General features: G+C 47.0%; 1 protein-coding gene and 1 non-coding gene across 2 annotated transcripts in view; both read right to left on the reverse strand.

The window, feature by feature from the left end:
• Positions 1-6,182: 6,182 nt before the first annotated feature.
• LBP (lipopolysaccharide binding protein) overlaps positions 6,183-24,280 on the reverse strand; it is a 28,884-nt gene continuing 10,786 nt past the window's right edge. Inside the window, exons 6-15 of the mRNA XM_007447711.1 lie at positions 22,033-22,096; positions 19,618-19,709; positions 18,081-18,257; positions 16,421-16,480; positions 13,805-13,972; positions 12,351-12,418; positions 11,772-11,814; positions 9,492-9,555; positions 8,603-8,679; positions 6,183-6,565 (exon numbers count right to left, since the gene is read on the reverse strand). Coding sequence (XP_007447773.1) covers positions 6,521-6,565; positions 8,603-8,679; positions 9,492-9,555; positions 11,772-11,814; positions 12,351-12,418; positions 13,805-13,972; positions 16,421-16,480; positions 18,081-18,257; positions 19,618-19,709; positions 22,033-22,096 — 858 coding nt within the window. The 3' untranslated portion in view covers positions 6,183-6,520. The remainder of the gene's footprint in view (positions 6,566-8,602; positions 8,680-9,491; positions 9,556-11,771; positions 11,815-12,350; positions 12,419-13,804; positions 13,973-16,420; positions 16,481-18,080; positions 18,258-19,617; positions 19,710-22,032; positions 22,097-24,280) is intronic.
• Positions 8,142-8,214, reverse strand: TRNAE-UUC (transfer RNA glutamic acid (anticodon UUC)). Its single transcript has one exon. It is a non-coding gene; the product is annotated as a tRNA-Glu (tRNA).

Consider the following 24,280-nt stretch of genomic DNA (forward strand, 5'->3'; position numbering starts at 1 on the left):
TTTTTTTTTTTTTTTTTTTTTTTTTTTTTTGCGGTACGCGGGCCTCTCACTGCCGTGGCCTCTACCATTGCGGAGCACAGGCTCCGGACGTGCAGGCTCAGCGGCCATGGCTCACGGGCCCAGCCGCTCCGTGGCATGTGGGATCTTCCCGGACCGGGACACGAACCCGTGTCCCCTGCATCGGCAGGCAGACTCTCAACCACTGCGCCACCAGGGAAGCCCGCTGCTTAATATTCTGTTGTACGAATATTCCACCACGTATCCATCCACTACTGATGGACATTTGGGTTATTTTCAGTTGGGGGTTATGATGAAGAGTGTATATGAACACACCAGTATGTGTCTTTGGTGAACATAGCTGGGCATTTCAGTTGGGTGTCTGACTGCTGGGTGACGGGGCACATCCATGTTCAACTGTAGCTTATCCTTCCAATGGTTTTACCAATTTACATTCCCACCAGCAGTGGACAAGTGTTCCAGTTGCTCCACATTCCTGATAACACCTGGATTTTGTCAGGGGGAGTTCTTAGAGAGGCACTTTTGATTGAACCGCAGGTCATAGAAAGCTAGCTGGGGGTGGAGGGGTAGGGCTGAAAGAAACCTGGGCTTGATTGGGTCTGGGGGATGCCAGTAATGGTTCTGGGACTAGCCCTGCACCCCAAGATGATATGGCAGTGGTGATAGCATCCTTTCAAAAACAGCCTACCTGTCCCTGGGGTTTGTGATGATAGGTCTGCACTAAGGGTCCCATGAGATCACTTGAGGTGGGAGGAAAGCCTTCTCTAAGGGGTGGAGAGAATCCAGCTCTGGGTTCTTTAGTGGCCATAAAGCAGACATCTATTCTGCTGTGTTTTAGTCCTCTGTGGGCTGGGAGAAGCAGGCCCACGTAGATGTGCTGTGAGGGAAGTTATGTACCAGACTCCAAGGGAAATCCTCAGGATACCTTGACAGGTTCCTTTGTCACATGAGCCAGGTGCAGCCCCCTAATCCAGTCAGCTGGAGGTGAATATCAAGCCTATAGTTATGGGACAGGTCGGAATCTCAGAAGAGAGGTCTGGACCAAAGGCATATACTCGGGGCTCATGGCAACCACTGATGGTCTTCAAATCCTTGGAGACTGAAACCTCCTTCTTGCTTATATTAACCAGAGTGGATTCTGAAGTTTGAAGTTAGGGATCCCAACCAGTACAGGACTTGTAGCACCAAAAAGAGCAGAGCTGGGGATGAGTCAGGGGGGCAGGAGATGAGGGCCCTCCAGGCCTGGTCAGACCACAGAGAACAGATATCAGTGTCACTGGCCTCGTGCTCAGAGTCTGAGGCCCGCAGTGTTTCGGAGCCAGAGAATACAAGACCCCTTGTGAAGTTAGAGGTAGCACAGTCACAAGGCCACCCTCACTTCTGATATCAATTGCAAGTTTGAGGGTCCCCAAGACCACCCATAAGTTCTATAATTGGCTAAAAGGACTCTAGAACTCACGGAAATCTGTTACACTCCTGGTTACGGTTTGTTAAAGGGAAAGGATACCAATTAAAGTCAGCCAGGGGAAGAGGGGCAGAGAACAGAATCCAGGAAAATTCCAAACACCGAGCTCCCTGTTGGCCTTTCCCTGTGGATCCGTGGATGGCCTTACTTTCTTAGCATCACAGTGTGACAATATGCACAGTGTTGCCAACTGGGGAAGCTCACCGAAGCCTTGGTGTCCAGCCTTTACTGGGGCTCCATCTGTAGACATGGTTGACCACCCACGTGGTTGACCCCATCTGCAGCCCCTTTGGAGGTCCAGATGGTACCATGTCACCCAAAGTCCCCACCGTAGATCGCACCGTTAACTGTCGGGCATGTCTAGTGCCCCCAGCTAGACAAGACATTCTCAGCAGGCAGGACTTCCCAAGGGCCTAGAGATGACTTCTCAGGGGCTGAGGGCAAAGACCAGCCCCCTCTCTGAGCCAAGGTGAATTCTTTACTACATAACCCTCCCCCACGCCACTGCTGTGAGCCCATGTGAGTCCCCTCCCCTGCATACTCAGGAGGAGTGGGGAGGGTGAAAGAGGAGAGACTGAGAGCAAACACACCATTGCTAAATTGATAGAAGGGTCTCTTTAAATGGTTGGATTCCATTTCTGGACATTTATTTCACAGATGTATGTGCTCCTATGTTTGTATGGATGCATAAATAAGAAATGATGTATGGGTAAAGTTTTTCACGGAAGCACTATTTATTGTCAAGAGTTCAGCTGAACTGGAGAGAGCTGGGTTGCCAGGTGTCGGAGGAGTTGATTAAAGCAACAACAAGCCAAAACGAAAACTACAGCGAAACCTTCAGTCACTCACTCCAATAGCATAAGCGAGCGGCTCAAACCAGAGAAAGTACCGACGCCCCTGTTCCATTTCACCCATGGAACAAGGTGCAGGTGGATCAGGGGTTTCGGTGCAAGTGTTGGGGTCGTCTCACTGATGAGGATCCCCAAAAAGAAACCTCTGTCAGGTTCCTGGACCTTGAGCCAGGGAGGCAGGGGGAGGGAAGGGGGTAAGGGCTGGGAGTGGAAAAGTACTGAGTGTGAGTCATTATGGGGAAAATATCTTCAAGGTTCCCCCTTCTTTCCCTGACAGAGTCCTTGGCAAAGGCCTCTGAAAACCTCTGCCTAAGGTTTCAGGTAAAGAGACTTAGGAACAAGGGCTTCCCTGGTGGTGCTGTGGTGAAGAATCTGCCTGCCAATGCAGGGGACACGGGTTCGAGCCCTGGTCTGGGAAGATCCCACATGCCACGGAGCAACTAAGCCCGTCCGCCACAACTGCTGAGCCTGTGCTCTAGAGCCCGTGCACCACAACTACTGAGCCTGCGTGCTGCAACTACTGAAGCCCGTGCACCTAGAGCCCGTGCTCCGCAACAAGAGAAGCCACCGCAATGAGAAGCCCGCTCACTGCAACAAAGAGTAGCCCCCGCTCACTGCAACTAGAGAAAGCCCACATGCAGCAACGAAGACCCGATGCAGCCAAAAATAAAATAAATAAATTTATTAAAAAACCCTCAAAACTTAGGAACAAAGGCTTCTGGGCTAGGAATGCAAATATGCAAAGAGCATAACTGTCCAGGGTGCCTGAGTCCTTGACTGCAACTCCCCTCAGAGACCACAGTGCATTGTCTGGGCACCGAGACTGGGATGAGGAGGGTAGCTTTCCTCCACGAGGCCTGTCGTCAGGTAAAGCCTTTGTAATTGCCTATGGTCAGGCCCCAGAAATCACACATAAGTTTTCGGTTAAAATGCTGGACTTCAATTAAAATAAGGAGCTGGACTTCTCATTCATAAAAGCCAAATATCAGAAACAACCTAAGGACCCATTAGTAGGGGTTTGGTTAAAAAAATTGTGGTCCATCCCCACCAGGAAATCCGATTAATCTCTAAGAAAGAGGAAGTTGTCTTGTATGTCCACAAGTGTGGAACAGTGTGTAGCTGTAGGAGGGCTCTTGGGAAGTTAGTGAAGCGCAGAGGGGAAGTCAGTTTGTAACCAGGAGATGCAGCATCTCCAGGGTGGCGTCTTAGTTTGTGTGGGCGTGAGCTCTATGGCACCATAACTATCAATGGTTCTTCTATCATCTCTCGATGGTTCTTTGATAGCCCAGAGTTCTGATCATTAATATCAGAATGTGCTGTCCCAAGGCCAGTCCTCCTATAAGGTCTGAGTTGTTGAGGATACTTGCATGTCTATAGTCAGATTTCAGGGTGTCAGAACCTGCTAGGGGACCCCAGGGCTGGCAGTGGTTGTCCTGGAGCTACCCCAGCAAGACATGATGACACTAACTTGAGGCTCTGTTACTGAATGAATGTGTTCAGTCTCATTGGGTAAGAATGGCCTTTCCTTGCATTGTGAATGAGAAATATTTTGTTCTTTCACAAAGAATTGGTTTTTTTTCCCTGTTTCATAGCAAACCTGGCTGCCCTGTACTCATCAAGTACGTGCCTGAGCTTCCCGGAGTCCCTTCTTGGGGCCATCCCCTGGAATGTCCTGGAGCGTTCTAGAATGCTCTGAAATGAAGGCTTGCTTGAAAACTAGGCTGAGTTTCTTAAAAATATGCAGAGGAGACCAACCCACAGCTTTTCCAGGCAATGTGGCAAACAGTCTCATATCACATCCAGAATTTTGAGCTGTTGAACTCCTACCCTATTGTACAGCCACGCGTGGGCCCCACCCATCTTACCAGTCAGCACACGCCAACCTGAGTTCTACTTGCTGGCACTTGCGTTTCTTTGCCTGAGAGGTTTCTACAGCTGCTAGAGCCCGCCCTGCCCAGACTAGAAGAAACAGACAACTAATGTCCCCAGGAGCTCCCCTCAAACAGTGGTTGGTGGGAGACGATGTACAAGCATCCCGGCAATCTCAGCCCTTGGGTGGATACTGGCTCCCAGAGTTTCCCGAGTGGGATTAAGGTGGTAATTGGTTTGATCGTGAACACTTTAAAGGCTGCCTTCCCTTCCCCATCACATTTTTTATTTTACAAATTTTTTTTTAATTAATTAATTTATTTATTTATGGCTGTGTTGGGTCTTCGTTTCTGTGCAAGGGCTTTCTCTAGTTGTGGCAAGTGGGGGCCACTCTTCATCACATGCACAGGCTCAGTAATTGTGGCTCACGGGCCCAGTTGCTCTGTGGCATGTGGGATCTTCCCAGACCAGGGCTCAAACCCGTGTTCCCTGCATTGGCAGGCGGACTCTCAACCACTGCGCCACCAGGGAAGCCCATCCCCCTCACCATCACATTTTCTCTCCTCTACTGGTTATTTCCCTGGGATCCTCTTCCCAGTAAACTACTTGTACCTGCCTCCTTGTTTCAGAGTCTGCTTCTGGGGAGCCCAAAAGCAGGCAGGTGATAATCCCATCAGCTGTTTACCAGGACCTGGTTATGCCCTATCCTCCGCTCACCCCCAGAAGCTGGACGTGAACCCACTGAGTCCCTAGTCACCCTGCAAGGAGGTATTCCCAGCAAATTTGACAGGGGAGGACACAGGCTTTAGAGAGGCCTTTCCCCGAGGCCCAAAGCAAGTAAGTTGGAGTCAGGACTGGCTCTTTCCACGGTGAGGCAATGGCCTGAAAAACAGACATAGGAACTGGGTCTGTGCTGTCTCTAGTTCCCCTGTGCTGACCAACTCAGTGCCTGCAAACAGGAGGATGCTCAGTAAGCATATCCAGCCAATAAATATTTGAATCCCTACTAGGGTTAAATAAATCCTTTTACATGGATTACCTAATATCATCATTATAAGAGTCCTAGGACATGGCTAGTATTAGTATCACCCTTATTTTATAGGATAAAGTGGGGGAAAGGGGGAAAGGGACTGGTCCAAGGCCACGTGGCCAGTGCTGGATGAAGCCGAGCCCTTCACAGTCCATCACAGGATGGATGATGGTGGCAGACAAGTGAACAAAAGGGACGAGGCGAAGCCATGGCTCACCCCGCCTCCAGTTGGGTGACAGTGCATGGTCCCATATTGGAATGCATCTCTGTCACACACAGGGTAAATGGGTCTATTCCCTGTGAATTATCTGCTAGCCGGCAGCTCCATCCACCTGCTCATTTACACAATTAAGAGAGCATCCAACGAGCTGTCTGATTTCCAGTCCCTGGGGGCCCAACCACATAACTTGGAAATGACTGGTAAAGTCTGATCAGAGGCTGGTTGTTCAGTAATTAGAAATCATGGCTTCTTCCTCCAGGCTTGGGGCTCATAAACAACAGTTGGATGAGTCTTTTATTCAGGTCGGACCCAAAACCTAGACAGATCCATTTCCTCCTAATTTACACCCGTTTCAATGGGGAGGGCAGCAGGAGGCTGAGGTTTTGCTCCCGGAGACCCACTGGCTCCTGTGTCTGCAGCAGACAGAGAGGGAGGGAGAGAGGGAGCATGTACTGAAATGAGCCCATGAACTACCCATGAACTGCCCCCAAACTGAGATGGACAGTTGTCTTAGAGAGCCAGCATCAGCACCAGGTCCAGGGCTGAGCAGGGAGTGGAATCCCATGTTCTCTCATTGAGGTTCCCACAGCAGCAGCGCTGAGAAATGGGAATGTGGTCAGGGTTCATCCTTGAAGACCACAGATGGAGCTGACCATCCAAAGACCCCTTAAGTAACAGAGGGTTGGCAGTAGGGAGGTTCAGCTAGAGTACCAGATGGTTCCTTCATTGAGACATTCAATAAATATTTATTGAGGACCTACTAAGTGCAAGCACTCTGCTAGGCACAGGGATCCGATGGTGAATAAAAAAGACAGTGCCTGCCCTTAAAGATAGTACAGGCTAGTGGGGGAGGACGGTCCGTCCTGGTGGGAAAGTAAAATCCAGAGTTAGATGGGGTGTGGGTGTACGTGCTGAAAAGGAGGAGTGTGGGGACAGAAGCCAGGCCCCCAGAGCTGATAACAGAAATGGTCTTCATTCTCCCAGAATCTCCAGGAATATGCTGCACATCTGGAAATGCAACTTGGCAGTCCAGCTGTGGCCCCCAAGCCCTGTCTTTCGCCCTGTCCTCAAACTCTCAGGTACCGGACGTTGGTGCCCAAAAACAGGAAGTCCTAGGAGAGACAAGACAGGACAGGATGGTAAAAGCATCCTCTACTCCAAAAAGATGCATCTCTGATTTAAAGGGAGGCCCACGTCTGGGGAAGCACAAGCTCTGCCAGAAACCAGGTCAGTGCATAAATCGAGCGTGTGCCTCTGTTCCCAAGGTCTCCATAAAGCACAGATTTTGCTAGCTACCTTCTCTAAGGTGGCAATTTATCTGTCATTTCCCAAGCTGCTGCTTCCTGGCAGACCTCATAAATGTTCCCTGTGTCACCTAAATTCTCTCTCCTTGGTGAATAAGACAAAACTGTGAGCTGCTGGGGTTTATTCTCCTACTTCCTCGTAAGTTTCCATCACCAAAGGGGTGGGAATTCTGAACTCAGAGCAAAATCCAATTCTTTCCCACAGCAACCCACCCTCTGCCTTTGGGGGTCAAACACATGGGCAGAGTTGACCTCAAAGTTTTAATGGATATGATAGTTTATACAGTTGACCATTGAACAACTGCGGGGTTAGGGGCACCGACGGGTGGAAAAATCCACGTATAATTCAGAGTCAGCCCTCCATATCCGCGGTTCCTCGAGGCCGCAGTTCCTCATACACAGATTCAACCAACTGCAGAGATGGTGTAGTACCATAGTATTGTATTTAGTACCATAGTATTGTATTTATTATTGAAAAAGATCTGCGTACACACGGACATGGGGCCATTCAAACCCGTGTTGTTCAAGGGTCAATCTAACAAATCTTCTAATGACTTCCATTGTGCCAAACTGAGCTAGAAGCTCTAATCTTCATAACTGCCCAGCTGCACCCCACTTTACACAGGAGAAAACTGAGGCCAGCTGCATGAATTGTCACTCAGTCCTTGCTTTGAACAATGATCTGTCTCACTCCTTATAAACTCTCCACAATAGTTGGATGTTGAGTATCTCTGGACGCAAAAGGGCTCTGGATATTTGTTTTTCAAATGTCTCAGTTGATCTCTGTTTCCATGTTCCTGATCACTCTGCTGCCTGTCCCTCTCTTTAGTAGCTGTTGTTTGCTGGATGTTGACTATGTACCAGGCACAAAGCAGCATCTCCTTTAATGCTCACAAGCCTGCCAACCCAGTCATCCCACTTTACGGATGCTCTTCTAGAAAGATAACCTGAACTGTGGGGCACAGATGGCGCATAAAATGCTTGGTCAGAAGAGTGGAGAGTCTGGTGAAGAATCAGACATATTCCTTGGTATTCAAATAGTTAAGTAAATTATGGTCCCTTGCATGCTTGGGACAGAATTTAACATTGGTGGGGGGAAGGGAGACTAGACTGCAACCAAAAGAAAACAGGTCTGAGCGCTAGCAAGGCAACTATCCATAACAAGAAATTTCAAAAAATGCTTGGAGGAGCCAAAAGGCTGGAAGGAAGTACATCAGAAGTCAAGCCATGAGTGTGGTGGGGCAATGGGTCTATGAGGGACGGCACACCAAACATGTATCTATTAATACGTCAAAGCTCTTCCACTTAAGAAATTAGAAGAAATTTTATTTTAATTAATTAATTAATTAAATTTGGCCTCACCACACGGCTTGTGGGATCTCAGTTCCCAGACCAGGGATTGAACCCGGGCCCTCAGCAATGAAAGTGCTGAGTCCTAACCACTGGGCCACCAGGGAATTCCCAAGAAATTAGAAGAAATTTTAAAAACTTACAAATGACTTTCAGAACCTGAGCTGTTGGCATGGCTAGGATTGCTGTATTTTTAAAACGAGCTGGTCTTGAGGTTCTCCCAGGTCACCCACGGCCGGGGGGCGGGGCGGCAGGGGGTGGAAAGTTGTGACACAGGTTGTGTCAAATCCCTCCTGCCCCCATAGAGGTGCCCCTTCTAAAGAACACGTGGTCGGCTTCGTGGCATCCAGCTGACCCTGAACCATCCCACCCCCGTGGAGGCTTTCCCAGCTGCAGGGTTGGGCTGGGTCCCACCTACTGAGTTATAGCCTGCAAATCAGGAAAGCTAACCAACCCCCCTCCCCAATTCCTCAGAACCCTGCTGAACCCACTGACCTTGTGGATCTGGAGAACAGGGTCATAGAGCTGAATACGCTTTAGCAGAGGGAGGGGGAAGCCTTCTGCCAACTTATCTGGAGGTTGAGGCAGAACATCGAGAGAGATTTCTTAATAAATAATTACAGAGAAAATTTTACACCAAAAAGTTCCTCTCTGCAAACCCTATACATGGTATATTCCCATTTAATTATCACCAAAGATTGGGATTATTATTCCCATGTTACAGATAAGGAAATTGAGGCATAGAGTGTGGCCAAGTAACCTGTCCTCGGTTACATAGCTAGAAAGTGGAAGAATTGGGATTTGATGCCAGGCAGACTGACAGAGGAGCCTGAGCCCTCAGCCATGGTGCTCTGTGGAGACAGTGGCAGGGATGGGGCAGCGTCTACTCATGATAAGAATCCAGTGGGCATTTGCTCTCTGCCCCCCACCTGCATCCTGCTTTCTACTGTAGCCAAATGAAGCAGGGTCTCATGGAAAGAGGGTTTAGGTCTTTAAGCTTTATTTTTTGACCAGGGAGATGGCAACTAACTGGGGAATGTGATTTTAGAGGTGGGCTGCCTTGTACCCCGTATATTAACTTGGTTCTCAGTCTCACCTGTCACTTCAGGGTGTGTGTGGGCACTTCTGTGAGCCCCTCTTTCTCTCTTAGGAGGAGGTTTACTGTGTTCCAAAAACTGCCCCTATTCTCAACCCTCCTTAGAGGCCTGGAATGAGGTGAGGCCGACTTCAACACTCCCGTCTCACAGACAGGCCACTGAAGCTCAGAGAAGAGAAGTGACTTGCCCAAGGTTACACAGCCTGCTGGAGAGCCCTGGTCCCAGCTTTCTTTCCCCGAAAGAGCAGTGTCCACTCTTGACTTGGAAAAATCCATAGCGATACTTACCATTGACCTTGGGGTAGAGGGTGTTGAGAAGGTAGTAATTGAGCAGCGCCTCCAACAGCTCCACCTGGTGGAGAATAGGAGAGGTACACCATAACCACATGTACCATCTTGCCCACCAACAAACCTCCACAGAGGCCACCCCGTGGGTGGGGTGGTTTTGTATGTGTCGACATGGCAAAAGGCTTGAAAAAAGGCAAATTTCAGGTAGATACCTACATCATGCTACTACTTTATAAGATAAAACTATTTTGAGATGCACATTTATATGTGTACAAAGGGATAGAAAAATTTGGAAGACTACACGCCCAACTATCTATCCTCCAGGAAGAACATCAAGGTTTGGCTTAGCCTTATCTTTAGTAGGTTAATTTTTCTTTTTACAGTGGAAATGTTTTCCCAAGTTACTTATATAATAAAAAAGATTTTTAAGTCAAAACAAAAATTATGAAACCGAACTTTTAACACTTGCTATGTGCCAGGTATAGGGCTCAGAGCATTACATCTACACCTGATTCAATTTTCACTAGAACACTTCGAAGTTAATATTAATGTCCCCATTTCACAGATAAGAAAACTGAGGCCCACAGAATGAAAGTGGCTTGCTAGAAATCTGGCAGCAGGGTCTGAATTTGAATCCAGATTTATCTGATTCTACAGGTCTTATTTTATTTATTTATTTATTTTTGCGGTACGCGGGCCTCTCACTGTTGTGGCCTCTTCCGTTGCGGAGCACAGGCTCCGGATGCACAGGCTCAGTGGTCATAGCTCACAGGCCCAGCCGCTCCGCGGCATGTGGGATCCTCCCGGACCGGGGCACGAATCCGTGTCCTCTGCATCGGCAGGTGGACTCTCAACCACTGAGCCACCAGGGAAGCCCTAAAGGTCTTAATTTTTAAAGTCGATGTTCTGAAAACATGATACGATGTCTTTTTGTGACTCTTTACATATGAATAACTTACTTCATAGAACATTTTTACATGCCATGCACAGATACAGTATTAGTGTGTCATTATTCACTTTAGCCTTTGTTCTCTGAAAGGAGTCATCCTTCAAGGTCCCTGTGGGCAATGTTTCTCCCCACACTTGATGTATTTTTTCCACTTCTACTTCAGGGAAAGTCTGGGAAGTGGGGGGCAGGTAAAGTGTGGTCAGAGGGAACCAGTATCCATAGGATGGTAAAAAGGAAGCCAACTACTGTAGATTAAAGTCTTTCCATCTCCTCCTTGGCTTCTGAGCAGCTGCCATCACCCCACATTCCCTCTTTTCAGAAATCTCTCCTCGATTGTTTCAGCCCACATAAAACTTCCCATTCATTTTCCTCCTTTAATATGGCGCCATCTATTTCACCACTTTTTCTTCTTTGTGGAAATCATCTTTTGGTTTTGCCTGCCCGGCATTCAATTCCTTTTGTTTTAATAATAGTCCCTATTTTCTCCTGGGGAACCCTCCTTTCCAATCTCAGTCCGTGTGGTTTGGGACTGCAAATCCTGGCTTGGGGAGTGTAGATTAAACCCATGCTCAGCCAACTGACCTTGTCCAATTTCCAACCACGTGACTGGCTAAAGAATGGGCACATGACTAAGATTAATCCAACGAGGGCTTTTTTGTGTGTGGGGGGGGGTTAAAAAAAGAAAGAAACTATAGGAAATTTGTGAGTTTTCCACCACTGGGAAGAACCTGCCTGAGAATGAAGCCAACACAGATGAAAGCAGAATGGAGAGATAGAGATTCTTTTTGTTTTTGGAATATATTCTTTTTTCTTTCTAAAAAATTGAATGGAAGATTCTTTAAATTCTGTAGTGCTCTACAATTTTCAAAAGTTTCACACACATGATTTTATACAATCACTTAATAACCATTTTCCCCCTATCCCTATATCACCCCTCTCCCCTTCCCTTGGGGAGAGATTCTTGATGTACTAATTTGAACACCTGGATCTAGCTATACCCGAGACCTCTAGCCTTAGCTTTTTTGTTTTTGTTTTTTGGTTATGACCCTATACATTCCTTCTGTTTGCTTAAGACACTTTTAGTTGGATTTCTGTTCTTTGCAGTTAAAAGAATTCTGTCCAATAGATGATTTAATTATACTCTCTTATATTGGGAGGTAACTGTTCCTCTGCCCTATGGTTCCTGTCCTCAAGAACTTCTATGCTTTTCTAGGGCAGAGAGTAGCTCTTCTTTTCTATTTTCTATTATAGGTGCCAAAACATTGCTTAGTAAATACTCTAAATTAATTATTACCCTAATCATTTCATAAATAAAAACAATAATAACTTACATTGAATACTCCAACTTTAGATTCTTTCAGTTCCACTTGTATCCTATAACAAATCAGAGAAGATTCAGAGATGTGGGCATTATGTTCAAGGGAAACCTAAGCAATGTAGGGATCCCCAGAAAGGAGGAGACACCAGCTTGAGAAGGCACAGGGCCAAGGGTGTGGTAGCAGTGAGAGTGAAAAAGGTGATTGAGGAACCAAAAACAATGATACAACCTTACTGGGAAGACTTGCAGAGGGGAAGTGTGTAGCATAAAAGAACTCAGTCTCTATAATTTCAGGAAGTCAATATTGCTGGTGTCTAAAATTCATAGATTAAGCAAAAGCAGTGTTAGTAAATTCTTTAGAAATTTGGAAGTAATGGGGGCTAGGTGAAAAGGAAGTTTATGGAGGCAGATCCAGTTGGCCAAAGGAATCGGGCCCAACTGGGGTAAAATTTAAGTTTCCTTCCCAAACCGTGGGCCCCACGGTTTGACAGGGGGATCTGGTTACATCCCACCTCCAGCTACAGGGAATCAGCTGAAGCGTCAGATGGAGCCCAGTTGAGTGCCCCCCATGTAAGTCACGAGGCTGACTTACTTTGCTGGCTTCAGGAATCCAGTGATTTTGCTGGTGTTGAAGGTCAACATGACAGACACATTAGTGGCCTGGTAATTCCAGGAGAAAGAAACAGGTCTAAATGAAGGAGGTTGTCATGTACAGAACGGATAACTATGAGGACTGGCTGTCTCCTCTAAGCAAATATCTCACTGAGTTAAAGCAGGAACTTGCCCACTAGATTAGACTCCCGGGAAGCTCATCATAGGTGCTCAATAAACATTTGAACTTGGACTTGAACATTTTTACTTGAAATTGCTGACTATGATAGCAATTAAACTTTGAACATACTACCAAGGGAAGGTATAGAGGCCTATGCCTGGAGATCTCTAAAGGGACCATTTCTAGCTATCTCAGGGCCAAGATTCAGCCCTAGTAAATAATAATAGTAATAATAATAGCTTATGTTTTAATTTAAAATATATTGGGGACACGTAGTTTTTCAAGGCAAAGTCTGGTGTGCTCCCCTTTGCCTGGCAAAGCAATAAAGCTATCCTTTTCTGCTTTACCAAAATAATAAAAATAATAAATAATAAAATAAAATATATTGACAACAATTTTGATAACAATAACAACAATATCAAATTGCAGATATAACATCTGGGAGCAATTACTCTTCTAGAAATTTGTCTTGCTGAGTTTCAAACCTGGAACAAGAGAGCAAAGTTCTCCATCCTGTGAGCAGGACCCCCAAAAAACTCAGAATCCCTTCTCTGTTTGACAGGGTCCATTGAGAAGGGAGACACAACTCTTAATATTTAACCAAGAGGGAATTTCATACAGGGGATTGGTTATACAAATGATGGAATTGCTGAGAAGTTAAAAAAGAGCTGGAGAGGCAGCTCAGAGATTAGCAGAGGTGGGAAGCTGCTTCCACCCCAGGACTGGAGGAACAGAGGGAGGAACTGGGGAGGCACCATGGAGGAGACACAGTCAGTGCCCGAGTCTCTGTCCCAGATAAAGAGAGAAGAAATACTCTGGCTTCTTCCTTCCTCCCACCCTCTGTTCTCCTGACAGTGTCTTCCATTGGCTGACCTAGCTGGAAGTCAGTGCAATGAAGCCTGGGAAATGTAGTCTTCAGGGGTCAGATATAGCTACAGAGCAGAGCAACAGGTCAAAGATCCCCTCTCTATGCCTTCCTCCCCACAATAGCCCAGACTCACTTAGTTGGGCAAACATACATTAAGCAAATAAACCTGCAAACAGCTACATTGGTATCTTTACAATAACTCCTATGAGGAAAAATAATAGGGTGCCACAAGAAAAAAAAATGACAAGGGGCCTAAGGTAGATCAGGGGTAAGGGCAACCAAGAAAGGCCTATCTGAGGAAGTGATACTTAAGCTGAGATCTATCTTAAGGAATTAGCCAGGTGGGCAGTGGGGGAAAAAGCATGTAGGAAAAGGGAGCAATGTTTGCCAAGCCTTTGAACCTTACCACACCAATCCGGAAGACAGGCTCCTTGATGGAGTTGGGCAGGAGCACAGAGGCCTCAATCTCCAACTGGGCAGCTGAGGACAGATTCCCAGGGCTGAAGTTCAGGAACGGGGCAGAGACCACTGTGCCTTGGAGCGTTAAGTTCATGTTGGGGTACAGTCTGGCTAACTGAGGGCAGAATGAAGAAATTATGTCAAGAGAAGGAAACATGCAGGTTTGCTGGGAGAACCTTGAGGGAGTCAGATCAAGCTGAGAACACTTCTGGGTTGGTTTAATTTCCACAAAATGCTCTGTGCCTTTTTCTCTTGAAGGTATAACTGGACATCCTTCCATGTCAGACATATGGAGTCTGTGTCATTTATCTCATGGATGCATTGTATTCCACTGTGCATGGGTACTGCAATTGATCTAACATTACTGCACATCAAGTTGTCTCCAAGGTTTTGCCATTTTAAAGACCACTCTCCTGTGTACCCTTGGCTATTATTTTGGGGGATACATTCCTAGACATGGAATTGCTGAGTCCGAGGGCAGGGATTTTTTTATTTTTTTATTTTTTTATTTTTTATTTTTTGGCGGTAGGCGGGCCTCTCACTGTTGTGGCCTCTCCCATTGCAGAGCACAGGCTCTGGACGCGCAGGCTCAGCGGCCATGGCTCACGGGCCCAGCCGCTCTGCGGCATGTGGGATCTTCCCGGACCGGGGCACGAACCCACGTCCCCTGCATCAGCAGGTGGACTCTCAACCACTGCGCCACCAGGGAAGCCCCAGGCAGGGGTATTTTTAAAGCTTCTGCCAGTTATTGATTGCCAAGCTGTCCTCCAGAAAGATTAGGCTGATTTTTTTTTTCACTCCACACCCCTCCCTGGGCAATGGGTGAGAGCTATTTTTTTCTCTCTACCCCCCATCACACTCAGGTAAACTGCACATGCAAGACCAGACACCAATGTTTTTGAAGCACAACACACCTAGATCCCACCATTTCAAAGAGCTGGCAATTTTCCTTTTAATTAGAATTTAATTTGGGGTCAAGACTGTTCCTTTTACGGGGGAAGTTGGTGGGGGAACGACAATCCCATGAGCCTTTGGTTATGCAAATATAAAATCTACATTCAGTGGTAAAAGGGAGCTCTTTAGAAGGTGGAGGAGGTAAACCACTTGACTAACAAGGTGACCTGAGCTGCTTTTGTGTCAGGTTGATTATGATGTGAGCAGGAAGGGAGAGGGAGAGTTTCCTCCTCTTTCTGGGCAAAAGGGATGTTGGAACCAGGATGAAGCCAAGGTCCCTCTAAAGCTAGCTCCGACAACATGCTGGCAGGTTGGGCTTTTGTGGGGCTCTAGGGAGAGAAAGGGCCTGCTGTGAGGGTATGTTATGGAAGGACGTGACCCAGGTACCGCAGTATTTAAAGTTCAACCATTTTCCCACCGTTATAATTCCTCTCAGCCATCATTCAAGCCTTCTGCAAGGAACTTTAAACACTACCACCTGTCTGAGCTGTGTCTTGGGGGGACTCAGAAGGTAGGGGAGAGGGGACAGGACAGGTGGATTTCTGTGGGATTAAATGAGATACTGAACATGAAGAGATTAGTCCAGCAAAGACCAAGCTACAGGGTTATTCACCGCAACACTGATGTAGCAAAAGACTGGAAACAACGTAAATGTCCTTCCATGGGGGACTGATTACCCAAACTATGGTCCATCCATAATACAATGGCAGACTGGATTCCCAAGAAAACAAGAGTGAGGAAGCTTTTTATCTACCTACATGGAATCATCTCCTGGTATACTAAGGGAAAAAGTAAGGTACAAAAGGGAGTGTAAAATATACCTCCATTTGTGTAAAAAAATGGAGGAAAGACATACATTTGTTCACATATACATAGAATAGCCCCAGAAAGATGTGTACGATCTGATAATATTGACAGACTCAGGGTGTGAACTGGATGTTTAGGGGACAGGAGTGGATGGGACTTTCCACTCTATAACCTTCTATGTCTTCTGAATCTTGAACAATGAGAATTTATTATCCATTCAAAAAATAATTTTTTTTTTTTTTTTTTTTTTTTGCGATATGTGGGCCTCTCACTGTCGTGGCCTTTCCCGTTGCCGGACATGCAAGCTCAGCGCCCATGGCTCACGGGCCCAGCCGCTCCGCGGCATGTGGGATCCTCCCGGACCGGGGCACGAAGCCGTATCCCCTGCATCGGCAGGCGGACTCTCAACCACTGCGCCACCAGGGAGGCCCCAAAAAATAATTTTTTAAAGCACCAAGAACAGTGCCTGACCCCTAGTACGCCCTCTGTAATTGCTTGGTGTTATTAATTAGGATACATTTTGTGGGACATGTCGGCATTCCTTGGTATTTTGGTATTGTCAGAGATCATCAACAAAAGACTGGGCAGCCTGTGGTCCCACGAGACACAGGGCTCAGGCCTCTGTTATCTGGGCCTTGAAGGGAAGGGAGTCCCCAAACCTGTAGCACCACGGCCTTCACTGGGGGCCCCACTGCTGGCCTTCTGACTCTTGGTCAAGCCGAGAGGAGTGTGGAGGTTTTAAAGAAAACCCCTGAAGTATTGGGGGCTCAGCCTGCACCCTTAGGGCTGAGGGAAGCCTTACCCGGGGGCAGAAGGTGCGGAAGGACTTGGTGGTCAGGCGGATGTTAGAAGTAGGCGGAACCTGCAGCAAAGGGACACAAAGAAGTTTTAGGTGCTCTGGCCAGAGCCGAAGGTCTGAAGAGAGTTGGGGAAGTGGAGGGATATTCAGTAACGTAGCTTCTTTTTTTTTTTTTTTGCGCTACGTGGGCCTCTCACTGTTGTGGCCTCTCCCGTTGCGGAGCACAGGTTCCGGACGCGCAGGCTCAGCGGCCATGGCTCACGGGCCCAGCCGCTCCGCGGCCTGCGGGATCCTCCCGGACTGGGGCACGAACCTGTGTTCCCTGCTTCGGCAGGCGGACTCCCAACCACTGCGCCACCAGGGAAGCCCAATAATGTAGCTTCTTGACTGCTCAGGGTTACCATGGCAATGGCGAGATGCCTGTTCTGCATTCACCATGAGCACACGAGTCCTTGGGATCCTGACTGCTCTCCTTGGGCCGTAAGTGACACGCAGGACTCAGTCAGAGGATCCACAAGGGTGAGATTTTCAATCACGCAGATCTAGGTTTGACTCTTGGCTTCGTGACTATGTGATCTCAGGTGAGTGCCTTTACCTCTCTGAGCCCCAACTTCCTCACCTATAAGATGGAGATAATTATAGTCCCCACTTGTTGGGTCACTGTGAGGGCTAAGTGAAATGGTGGGTACAAAGCATCTAGCTCAAGGCTTAGCACATAGTGAGCGCTCAGTAAAACACAGCTACCGTGATCCCACCCACTGAAAGAAAGGACTGTACCACAGGTGGGAAGGGTGACTCAAACATGGCCATAGAAGTAAAAGGCCTGGGTGTGGGTGAGTCAAAGGACAAATGTCACTCCATCCATCACTGCTGGTCCTCAATTTATTATCAGGGTACGCTGGACCATCCAGTTTGGACTGCATTGTGTTTCCCCCAACCTCCCTGCGTTGTTCACGAGGCCTCAGCTTTTACAAAGAGCTGCAAGAAACATCCATCTAAACCCCAGAAATATTAAAGAAACTGAAAGAAATATTAACCACGTGATCCACTCTAAAATTTAGTACCTTTATACAAAGCCACATCTCTTTATACAAAGAGACAGTTATTTTAGAGCTAAGTGCTTGGAAGACTTTGTCTCTCCTTTTTGCTGTGAATCACTAAATCATGTACCCTTTCCATTTTGGCTACAGGAAGCTCCTGCACAGATTCGTGATATTAAAAAAAATCAATTTTGGGGCCCAGTGTCTTTATAAAATTGTGCTTTACTTTTAACTTGGTCTTTATTTTCTATTCTATGTAACTTTATGCACTTATCAGTGTATCTATTGTCCTGCCCCATTCACTAAAATCTTTTTTTAAACCTCCACAGACCATCAGGATGAAAGAAAGTATGAATTAGAATAACAGATCGAGTCTGGAGGGAAAAGTAAAAGACAGACAAGCAAGCCACAAAGTCTTCCACAATTGCTCTAAGGGAGAAAGAACTTTGACTTTGAGCTCCCTGGCAGCCAAAGTGAAAAGGGAAATCGTACTAACTTATATTTTCCTGCTCTTGATCTTTCTTCTTAGTCATAATTTACTATTTCACTGATGTAAATGCGTGGAAAGGAAAGAAGGAAGGAGACAGTGTCATTTGTGGGAGGTATTGTGCTATGATTCTCACCATGTCATCTGTGATGGAAAAGTTCAGGTATCCCACTTTGTGATAAACTAGGCTGGCGGTGTTGAAGGCATAATTAGAGATGGCAAAGTAGACCATTCGGCTGTGTTCTTCAGGAAGGCTCATGACAGGCGCAAGGAAGGCAACCGGGGAGCGGTGATCACGGCTAAAAATTTCACCCTGGAGAGAGAGATAGACTCCATTTGAACTTTTCTAAGTCTATCCCAGGGCTGGACAACTGAGCTAGGTAGTTGCCTATAGAGTCTGATGAGGGAATATGGACTGGAGGCACTGCCTGAAACTCCACCATTAAATAAGTTTTCCTTGGAATCTAAAAAAAAGGGTACAAATGAACTTATTTACAAAACAGAAGTAGAGTCACAGATGTAGGAAACAAACTTATGGTTACCAGGGGATAAGGGAAGGAGGTATAAATTGAGAGATTGGGACTGGCATATACACACTACTATATATAAAATAGATAACTAATAAGAACCTGCTGTATAGCACAGGGAACTCTACTCAATGCTCTGTAATGACCTATATGGGAAAAGAATCTTTAAAAAAAAAAAAAGGGGGGCTTCCCTGGTGGCGCAGTGGTTGAGAATCTGCCTGCTAATGCAGGGGACACGGGTTCGAGCCCTGGTCTGGGAGGATCGCACATGCCGCGGAGCAACTGGGCCCGTGAGCCACAACTACTGAGCCTGCGCGTCTGGAGCCTGTGCTCCGCAACAAGAGGCCACGATAGTGAGAGGCCCGCGCACCGCGATGAAGAGTGGCCCCTGCTCGCCACAACTAGAGAAAGCCCTCGCACAGAAACGAAGACCCAACACGGCAAAAATAAATAAATTAATTAATAAAACTCCTACCCCCAACATAAAATAAAGAGGATATATGTATAACTGATACACTTTGCTGTACACCTGAAACTAACACAACATTGTAAATCAACTATAATCCAATAAAAATTTAAAAATAAAAAGGATGTTTTCCTTTGGATCAAAGTGTGTATCCAGAATCCCTTAATGAAAAGATCCGCAGAAGCTTTGGTCTATTAACCTATAGGACCTCCTGGCCAGCTCCCCTACACCACTGAGGGCCAGCTCTGATTGACCTCACCTGCTTGGTGGGGAAGGTGAAAGAGGGTAGGAAGGGGGAAGGGAAGTTTCAAGGCCTAAGTGATGTAAGACAGGCTGGGAGGGGCTTCCTTTGTGACGCAGTGGTTAAAAATCCGCTTGCCAATGGAGAGGACACGGGTTCGAGCCCTGGTCTGGGAAGATCCCACACGTCGCGGAGCAACTAAGCCCCTGCGCCACAGCTACAGGCGCAGCCAAAAAAAAAAAGACACCGTGGGAGGATCCTGGCTCAGGGAACACCACGCAGCAATCCATATGGCCCTGCCCTTGACACAGTGGGAACCACGGGGAGATGAGGACAGATCTGAAGCCAGGAGAACAAGAGGCCCCAGGAAGGGCTGACCGTGAGGCAACCCTGCACCGGGCCTGGACCCGCCCAAGCCCCCCGCCCCAGACCCTTTTACCTTAAGCATCACGTCCAGTATTTCCGCTGTTGCCTGAGGGGCCTCCATTAAGCTGTAATCAATCCCAGCAAAAATGTCCATCTCCATGGTGACTGAACGGGGGAGGGGGAGAATTAGGAGGCAGGCGAGGCAGAAGGGGTGAGGGCTGTGGCTGACCCACACTCTCTGTGACTTTCTTCAGAGCCCCCTGCCCCTCCACCTTAAGACCCTCCACCCAGCCCAGTGCTGGGGGCAAAGAACTCCTTTGCCAAGAAAGAGATGACATGGGTTCTTCGGTTCCACTGGTGATTTAGCCACAAGGCGGCTGGTATGCTTAGCCCAGAGCCTGAGCAGTTTCGAGTCTCACATACTCAGACACACAGTCACACACACACACACACACACACACAGACACATAGACACACACACACATAGACACACACACACATACCCTGAGGGCAGGAGGAACTCAGGTCTGGCAGCTCTTCCACACCGAGGAAGCCACACAATAGGAAAAACTCTCCAGCCAAAGCTATTGCTCCCCAAGTTTACAACCGAGACCTTGATCTTCCGGGAAACCAGCCTCCTACCAGTACGAACCAAATAACCAGGAAGGCTGGGCCATGTCCAAAGGTCCCAGAGACTCCCCTCCAAGGCCCTGGAGGGACGGGAGTTTTCTGTCCCAAGCACTTGGGTGTCTGTGCCTGCCTGGGTCTCTGCTGAAGGGGAATGTCAACAGGTGAGTGTGGAGGACCTGGGGGCCAAGGCATGAGAGTACACCTCAACAATTTGCCAGGGCCTGTTTCTGCCAACTTTATGTGTGTAGCCGAGATCTGGGGCTTCCACTTGCTACATTTGAAGGGGAAGAGGTGGTGTGAGGCACTCCCTGCCCCACTGTCGGCAATAGCAAAGGATGGCAACAAACCTACCTATCCAGCAGCTGGGGACTTATTAAATAAATGGAGACATCCGTTAAGATAGAACACTGTGCAGCTATTAAAATGAATTCCCCGATGGTCCAGTAGTTAGGACTCCATGCTCACACTGCTGGGGGCACAGGTTCAATCCCTGGTCAGGGAACTAAGATCCTGCAAGCCACGTGGTGTAACCAAAAAAAAAAAAAAAAAAAAAGAGGTCTATTAAAACCACTTTGGAAAACTGTTTGGCAGGATCTGCTAAGGCTGAACCTATGCGCACCACAAGAACCTGTAATTTCTCTCCTGGGTATATACCCAAAGACATGCATCCACAGGAGCTAGAATGTTCACAGCACCTACCCACAATGGTCTAAAACTGAAACTACCCAAATGGGCTTCAATAGTACAATAGATAAATAAATGGAGAGACATGGACACGGTGGATTACACAGCAGGAGAATGAATTCACGATATGCAACAATATGGATTGACCTCATATTTTAAAGTTGAATAGGGCTTCCCTGATGGCACAGTGGTTAAGAATCTGCCTGCCAGTGCAGAGGACATGGGTTCAATCCCTGGTCTGAGAAGATCCCACATGTCGCGGAGCAACTAAGCCCGTGTGGCACAACTGCTGAGCCCGCGGTGCCGCAACTACTGAAACCCACACGCCTAGAGCCCATGCTCCGCAACAAGAGGAGCCACCAAAATGAGAAGCCCGCGTACCACAACGAAGAGTAGCCCCTGCTCGCTGCAACCAGAGAAAGCCCGCTCACAGCAACAAAGATCCAACGCAGCCAAAAATAAATAAAATAAATTAAAATAAATAAATAAATAAATAAAATGTGTATCCTTTAAAAAAAAAGTTGAATAGAGAAAGCCTCCAGCTCTTGATAAAAGACTCTACTGTATGGTTCCATTGATGTACAAAGTGCAAAACTAATCTTTGCTAGCAGGAGCTGGGTTAGTGGTCACCCTGAGGGGTGGGTAGTGTCAGAAGGAGACACGGGAGGACTCTGAAAGGCCAGTCGTGTTCTGTATATTGATCTGGAAGCTGGTACGTGCATGTGATCAGTTCGTGAAAAGTTTCTAAAAACTCTTCACTTATGATTTGGGCACTTTTCTCTCCGTATTAACTTCTACACAAAAGTTTTAAAAAATGAGATCAATTTATATGTGCTGATGTAAAAAGATCTCCAAAGTATACAAGTTACAAAAGAACAATGTCTCTATTATTATAGACTAATATATATATTCATAATTATGCATATTCACATATATTCATGAACAAAAGGAATACATATGTGAATGGATAGTCATATGCTTATGTATGTGTATATTTATATTTGTACATTCAAGGGAAATAGGTTACCTCTTGGAAGAAAATTTGGGGAAAAAAAGGGGATTTTAATTTTAACTTTCAACACTTCTCTTCCATGTAAGGTTTTATAAGGTACATGTATGCACTTATAAAAATTAGTAAAAATCAAGTATCCCAGGGATGGGTGGGGTGTCCTACCTGGCAGAGTTTGGAGATAAGGCTGTAGGTCAGAGGTCACCAAGTCCTGGATTATTTTGCAAATCTGAAAAATATGGGAAGAGAAAGCCTGAGTGAGTTCCCTGGCTTTGGTCTGGCCCTGTGCTAATTGCTTTAGTTCCATTATTTCACTTATTTGTTAATTGGTCATTGATTCTACAAAAATGTATAAGTGCTTATGATGTGCCAGGTACTGAGAAAGTAGAAATGATCAAAAACATGTCAGCCCCCATATAGACCCCAATAGGGTCCAGCTGGACTTGTCAAAGTCCATCCCAGGACTGGAAATCAGAGCTAGGTAGTCATCTACGCAGTGGATGAGGGGACATGGCTAGAGGCACTGCCTGAAACTCCATCATGAAGGACCTTTTCCTTTGGGATGCGCTGGTCTCCCAGGGTCTAGAGTTGAAATGGGAGAACTAGACAATAAGTAGCAATAGCCACACAAATAAGTGTATACTTAATGCAGATAATTCTTAAATGTCATCACTTAACAGGTTAGCTGGATTGATCAATAGTCCCCATGTTCCCTGCTGCCCATGGAAGACTGAACCCTCCCATCCAGCAGACTACCACACACACTAAGTGCTCAGAATTTTTTGCCCCAGTTGAACTGTGTGCGTCTCAAGAAAAGGAAATATGTGTTCTCTAACCTGTTTGCTTTCCTTGTTATTGCAATCACTCAAATTATTTCTTATGTAAACCCATGAAATACTGAGACAAGAGTTGTTTCTATGAAAACCTATGTTTTCTTTCCTTCTTTTTTTGGGGGGGGCCATGCCTCAGGGCTTGAGGAATCTTAGTGCCCTGACCGGGGATCAAATCTACACCCTCGGCAGTGAAAGCGTGGCGTTCTAACCACTGGACCACCAGGGAATTCCCACAAACCTATGGTAAGTGTTTTGGAAAGGTGAGTTGCTTAAAGAAAATGCTGGTAAATTGGTTTGGACCAGAAAAGCTTACAAGGAAGACAATCATAAAAATCTAGAAGGATTCTGCATTGGGATTGCTTTGCAAATGTCTTTAGATTCTCATTGTGGTTAAAGAAATCTGAGCTGGAATTTGTAGCGGATGCACGTTGAATGAAAGAAGGACAGTGCAATGCCAATCAAGAGACTGTTTATAAAGAACAGTTCTGGGCCTAGGTCAACTGAATTTACATTTACTGTATCTTAAAGCATTTGGATTCATATGGAAATATTTTCTTTGTTCAGGTGTGTACGAGTGAGTCCTCACTTTAAACAGCTTTTTTGATTAACCAGCTATCACCTGTGGTGCAAACGGATGCACAGATACAGTGGAGGGAGGGGCACGTGGGCAGGGGGCTCCAAGAGCATGGATGGGGTCCTGGCCTAGTGAAGGAGTCACCGATGGCTCCCTTGAAGAGGTGGCATTTTAAGGGCCAGCTAAAGGGTGAGCAGGCATAAACCAGGCACAGGGTTGTGGGGAAGGACTAGGCTGGGGGTTGGGCAGACAAGGGGTGAAATCTTCACCTCCCTTTGCAGCTGGCCTAGTTCCTGGTAGAAGAGTTTGGTAGCGAGGAGCTGCCGGAAATAAAGGAAAGAGGTGGTGAGGAACCTTCGTGGTTGGTTTCAAAGGAGCCAGGAAACTCTGTTGACCTCACCCAATGGGGGAAGGGAGGCCTTCAGGTGCTTCGGCTCCAGACACGCAGTAAGGTCTCCCAGAGAGGCAGGCTGGGGCAGTGGTTAAGGGTGTAGTACGGAAGTCTGAAAACCTGGGTTCAAATCCTGCTCAGCCTCCACTGGCTGTGTGACCTTTGCAGAATCTCTATCTGCTTTGGGGTCCTCACCTCAGGATACAGTGACAAGGCCCAGTGCTTTCCAGGGTGTTTGGCGGGGGTGGGGTGAGGTTATAAGATGATGAGTGTGTATGGCCCAGAGAGTAAGCACTCAGCAAGGACTCATTATTCTTAGCCCTGCTAGTCAGATACCGCATCCCTCCCTGAATGGGGAAGCTGAACGGTCCTGCACCAGGCTCTTAGTTGCCCTGGGAGGAGATTTCCGAAGCCCTATAAAGATCAGGGGTCAGGACTTCCCTGGTGGCGCAGTGGTTAAGAATCCGCCTGCCAATGCAGGGGACACGGGTTTGAGCCCTGGTCTGGGAAGATCCCACATGCGGCTGAGCAACTAAGCCCGTGCGCCACAACTACCGAGCCTGCGCGCCACAACTAGTGAGCTCACGTGCCACAACTACTGAAGCTCCTGCGCCT

Source organism: Lipotes vexillifer, unplaced genomic scaffold (genome assembly GCF_000442215.2).
Source record: "Lipotes vexillifer unplaced genomic scaffold, Lipotes_vexillifer_v1.1 scaffold397, whole genome shotgun sequence".
In the NCBI taxonomy this organism is placed as follows: Eukaryota; Metazoa; Chordata; class Mammalia; order Artiodactyla; family Lipotidae; genus Lipotes; species Lipotes vexillifer.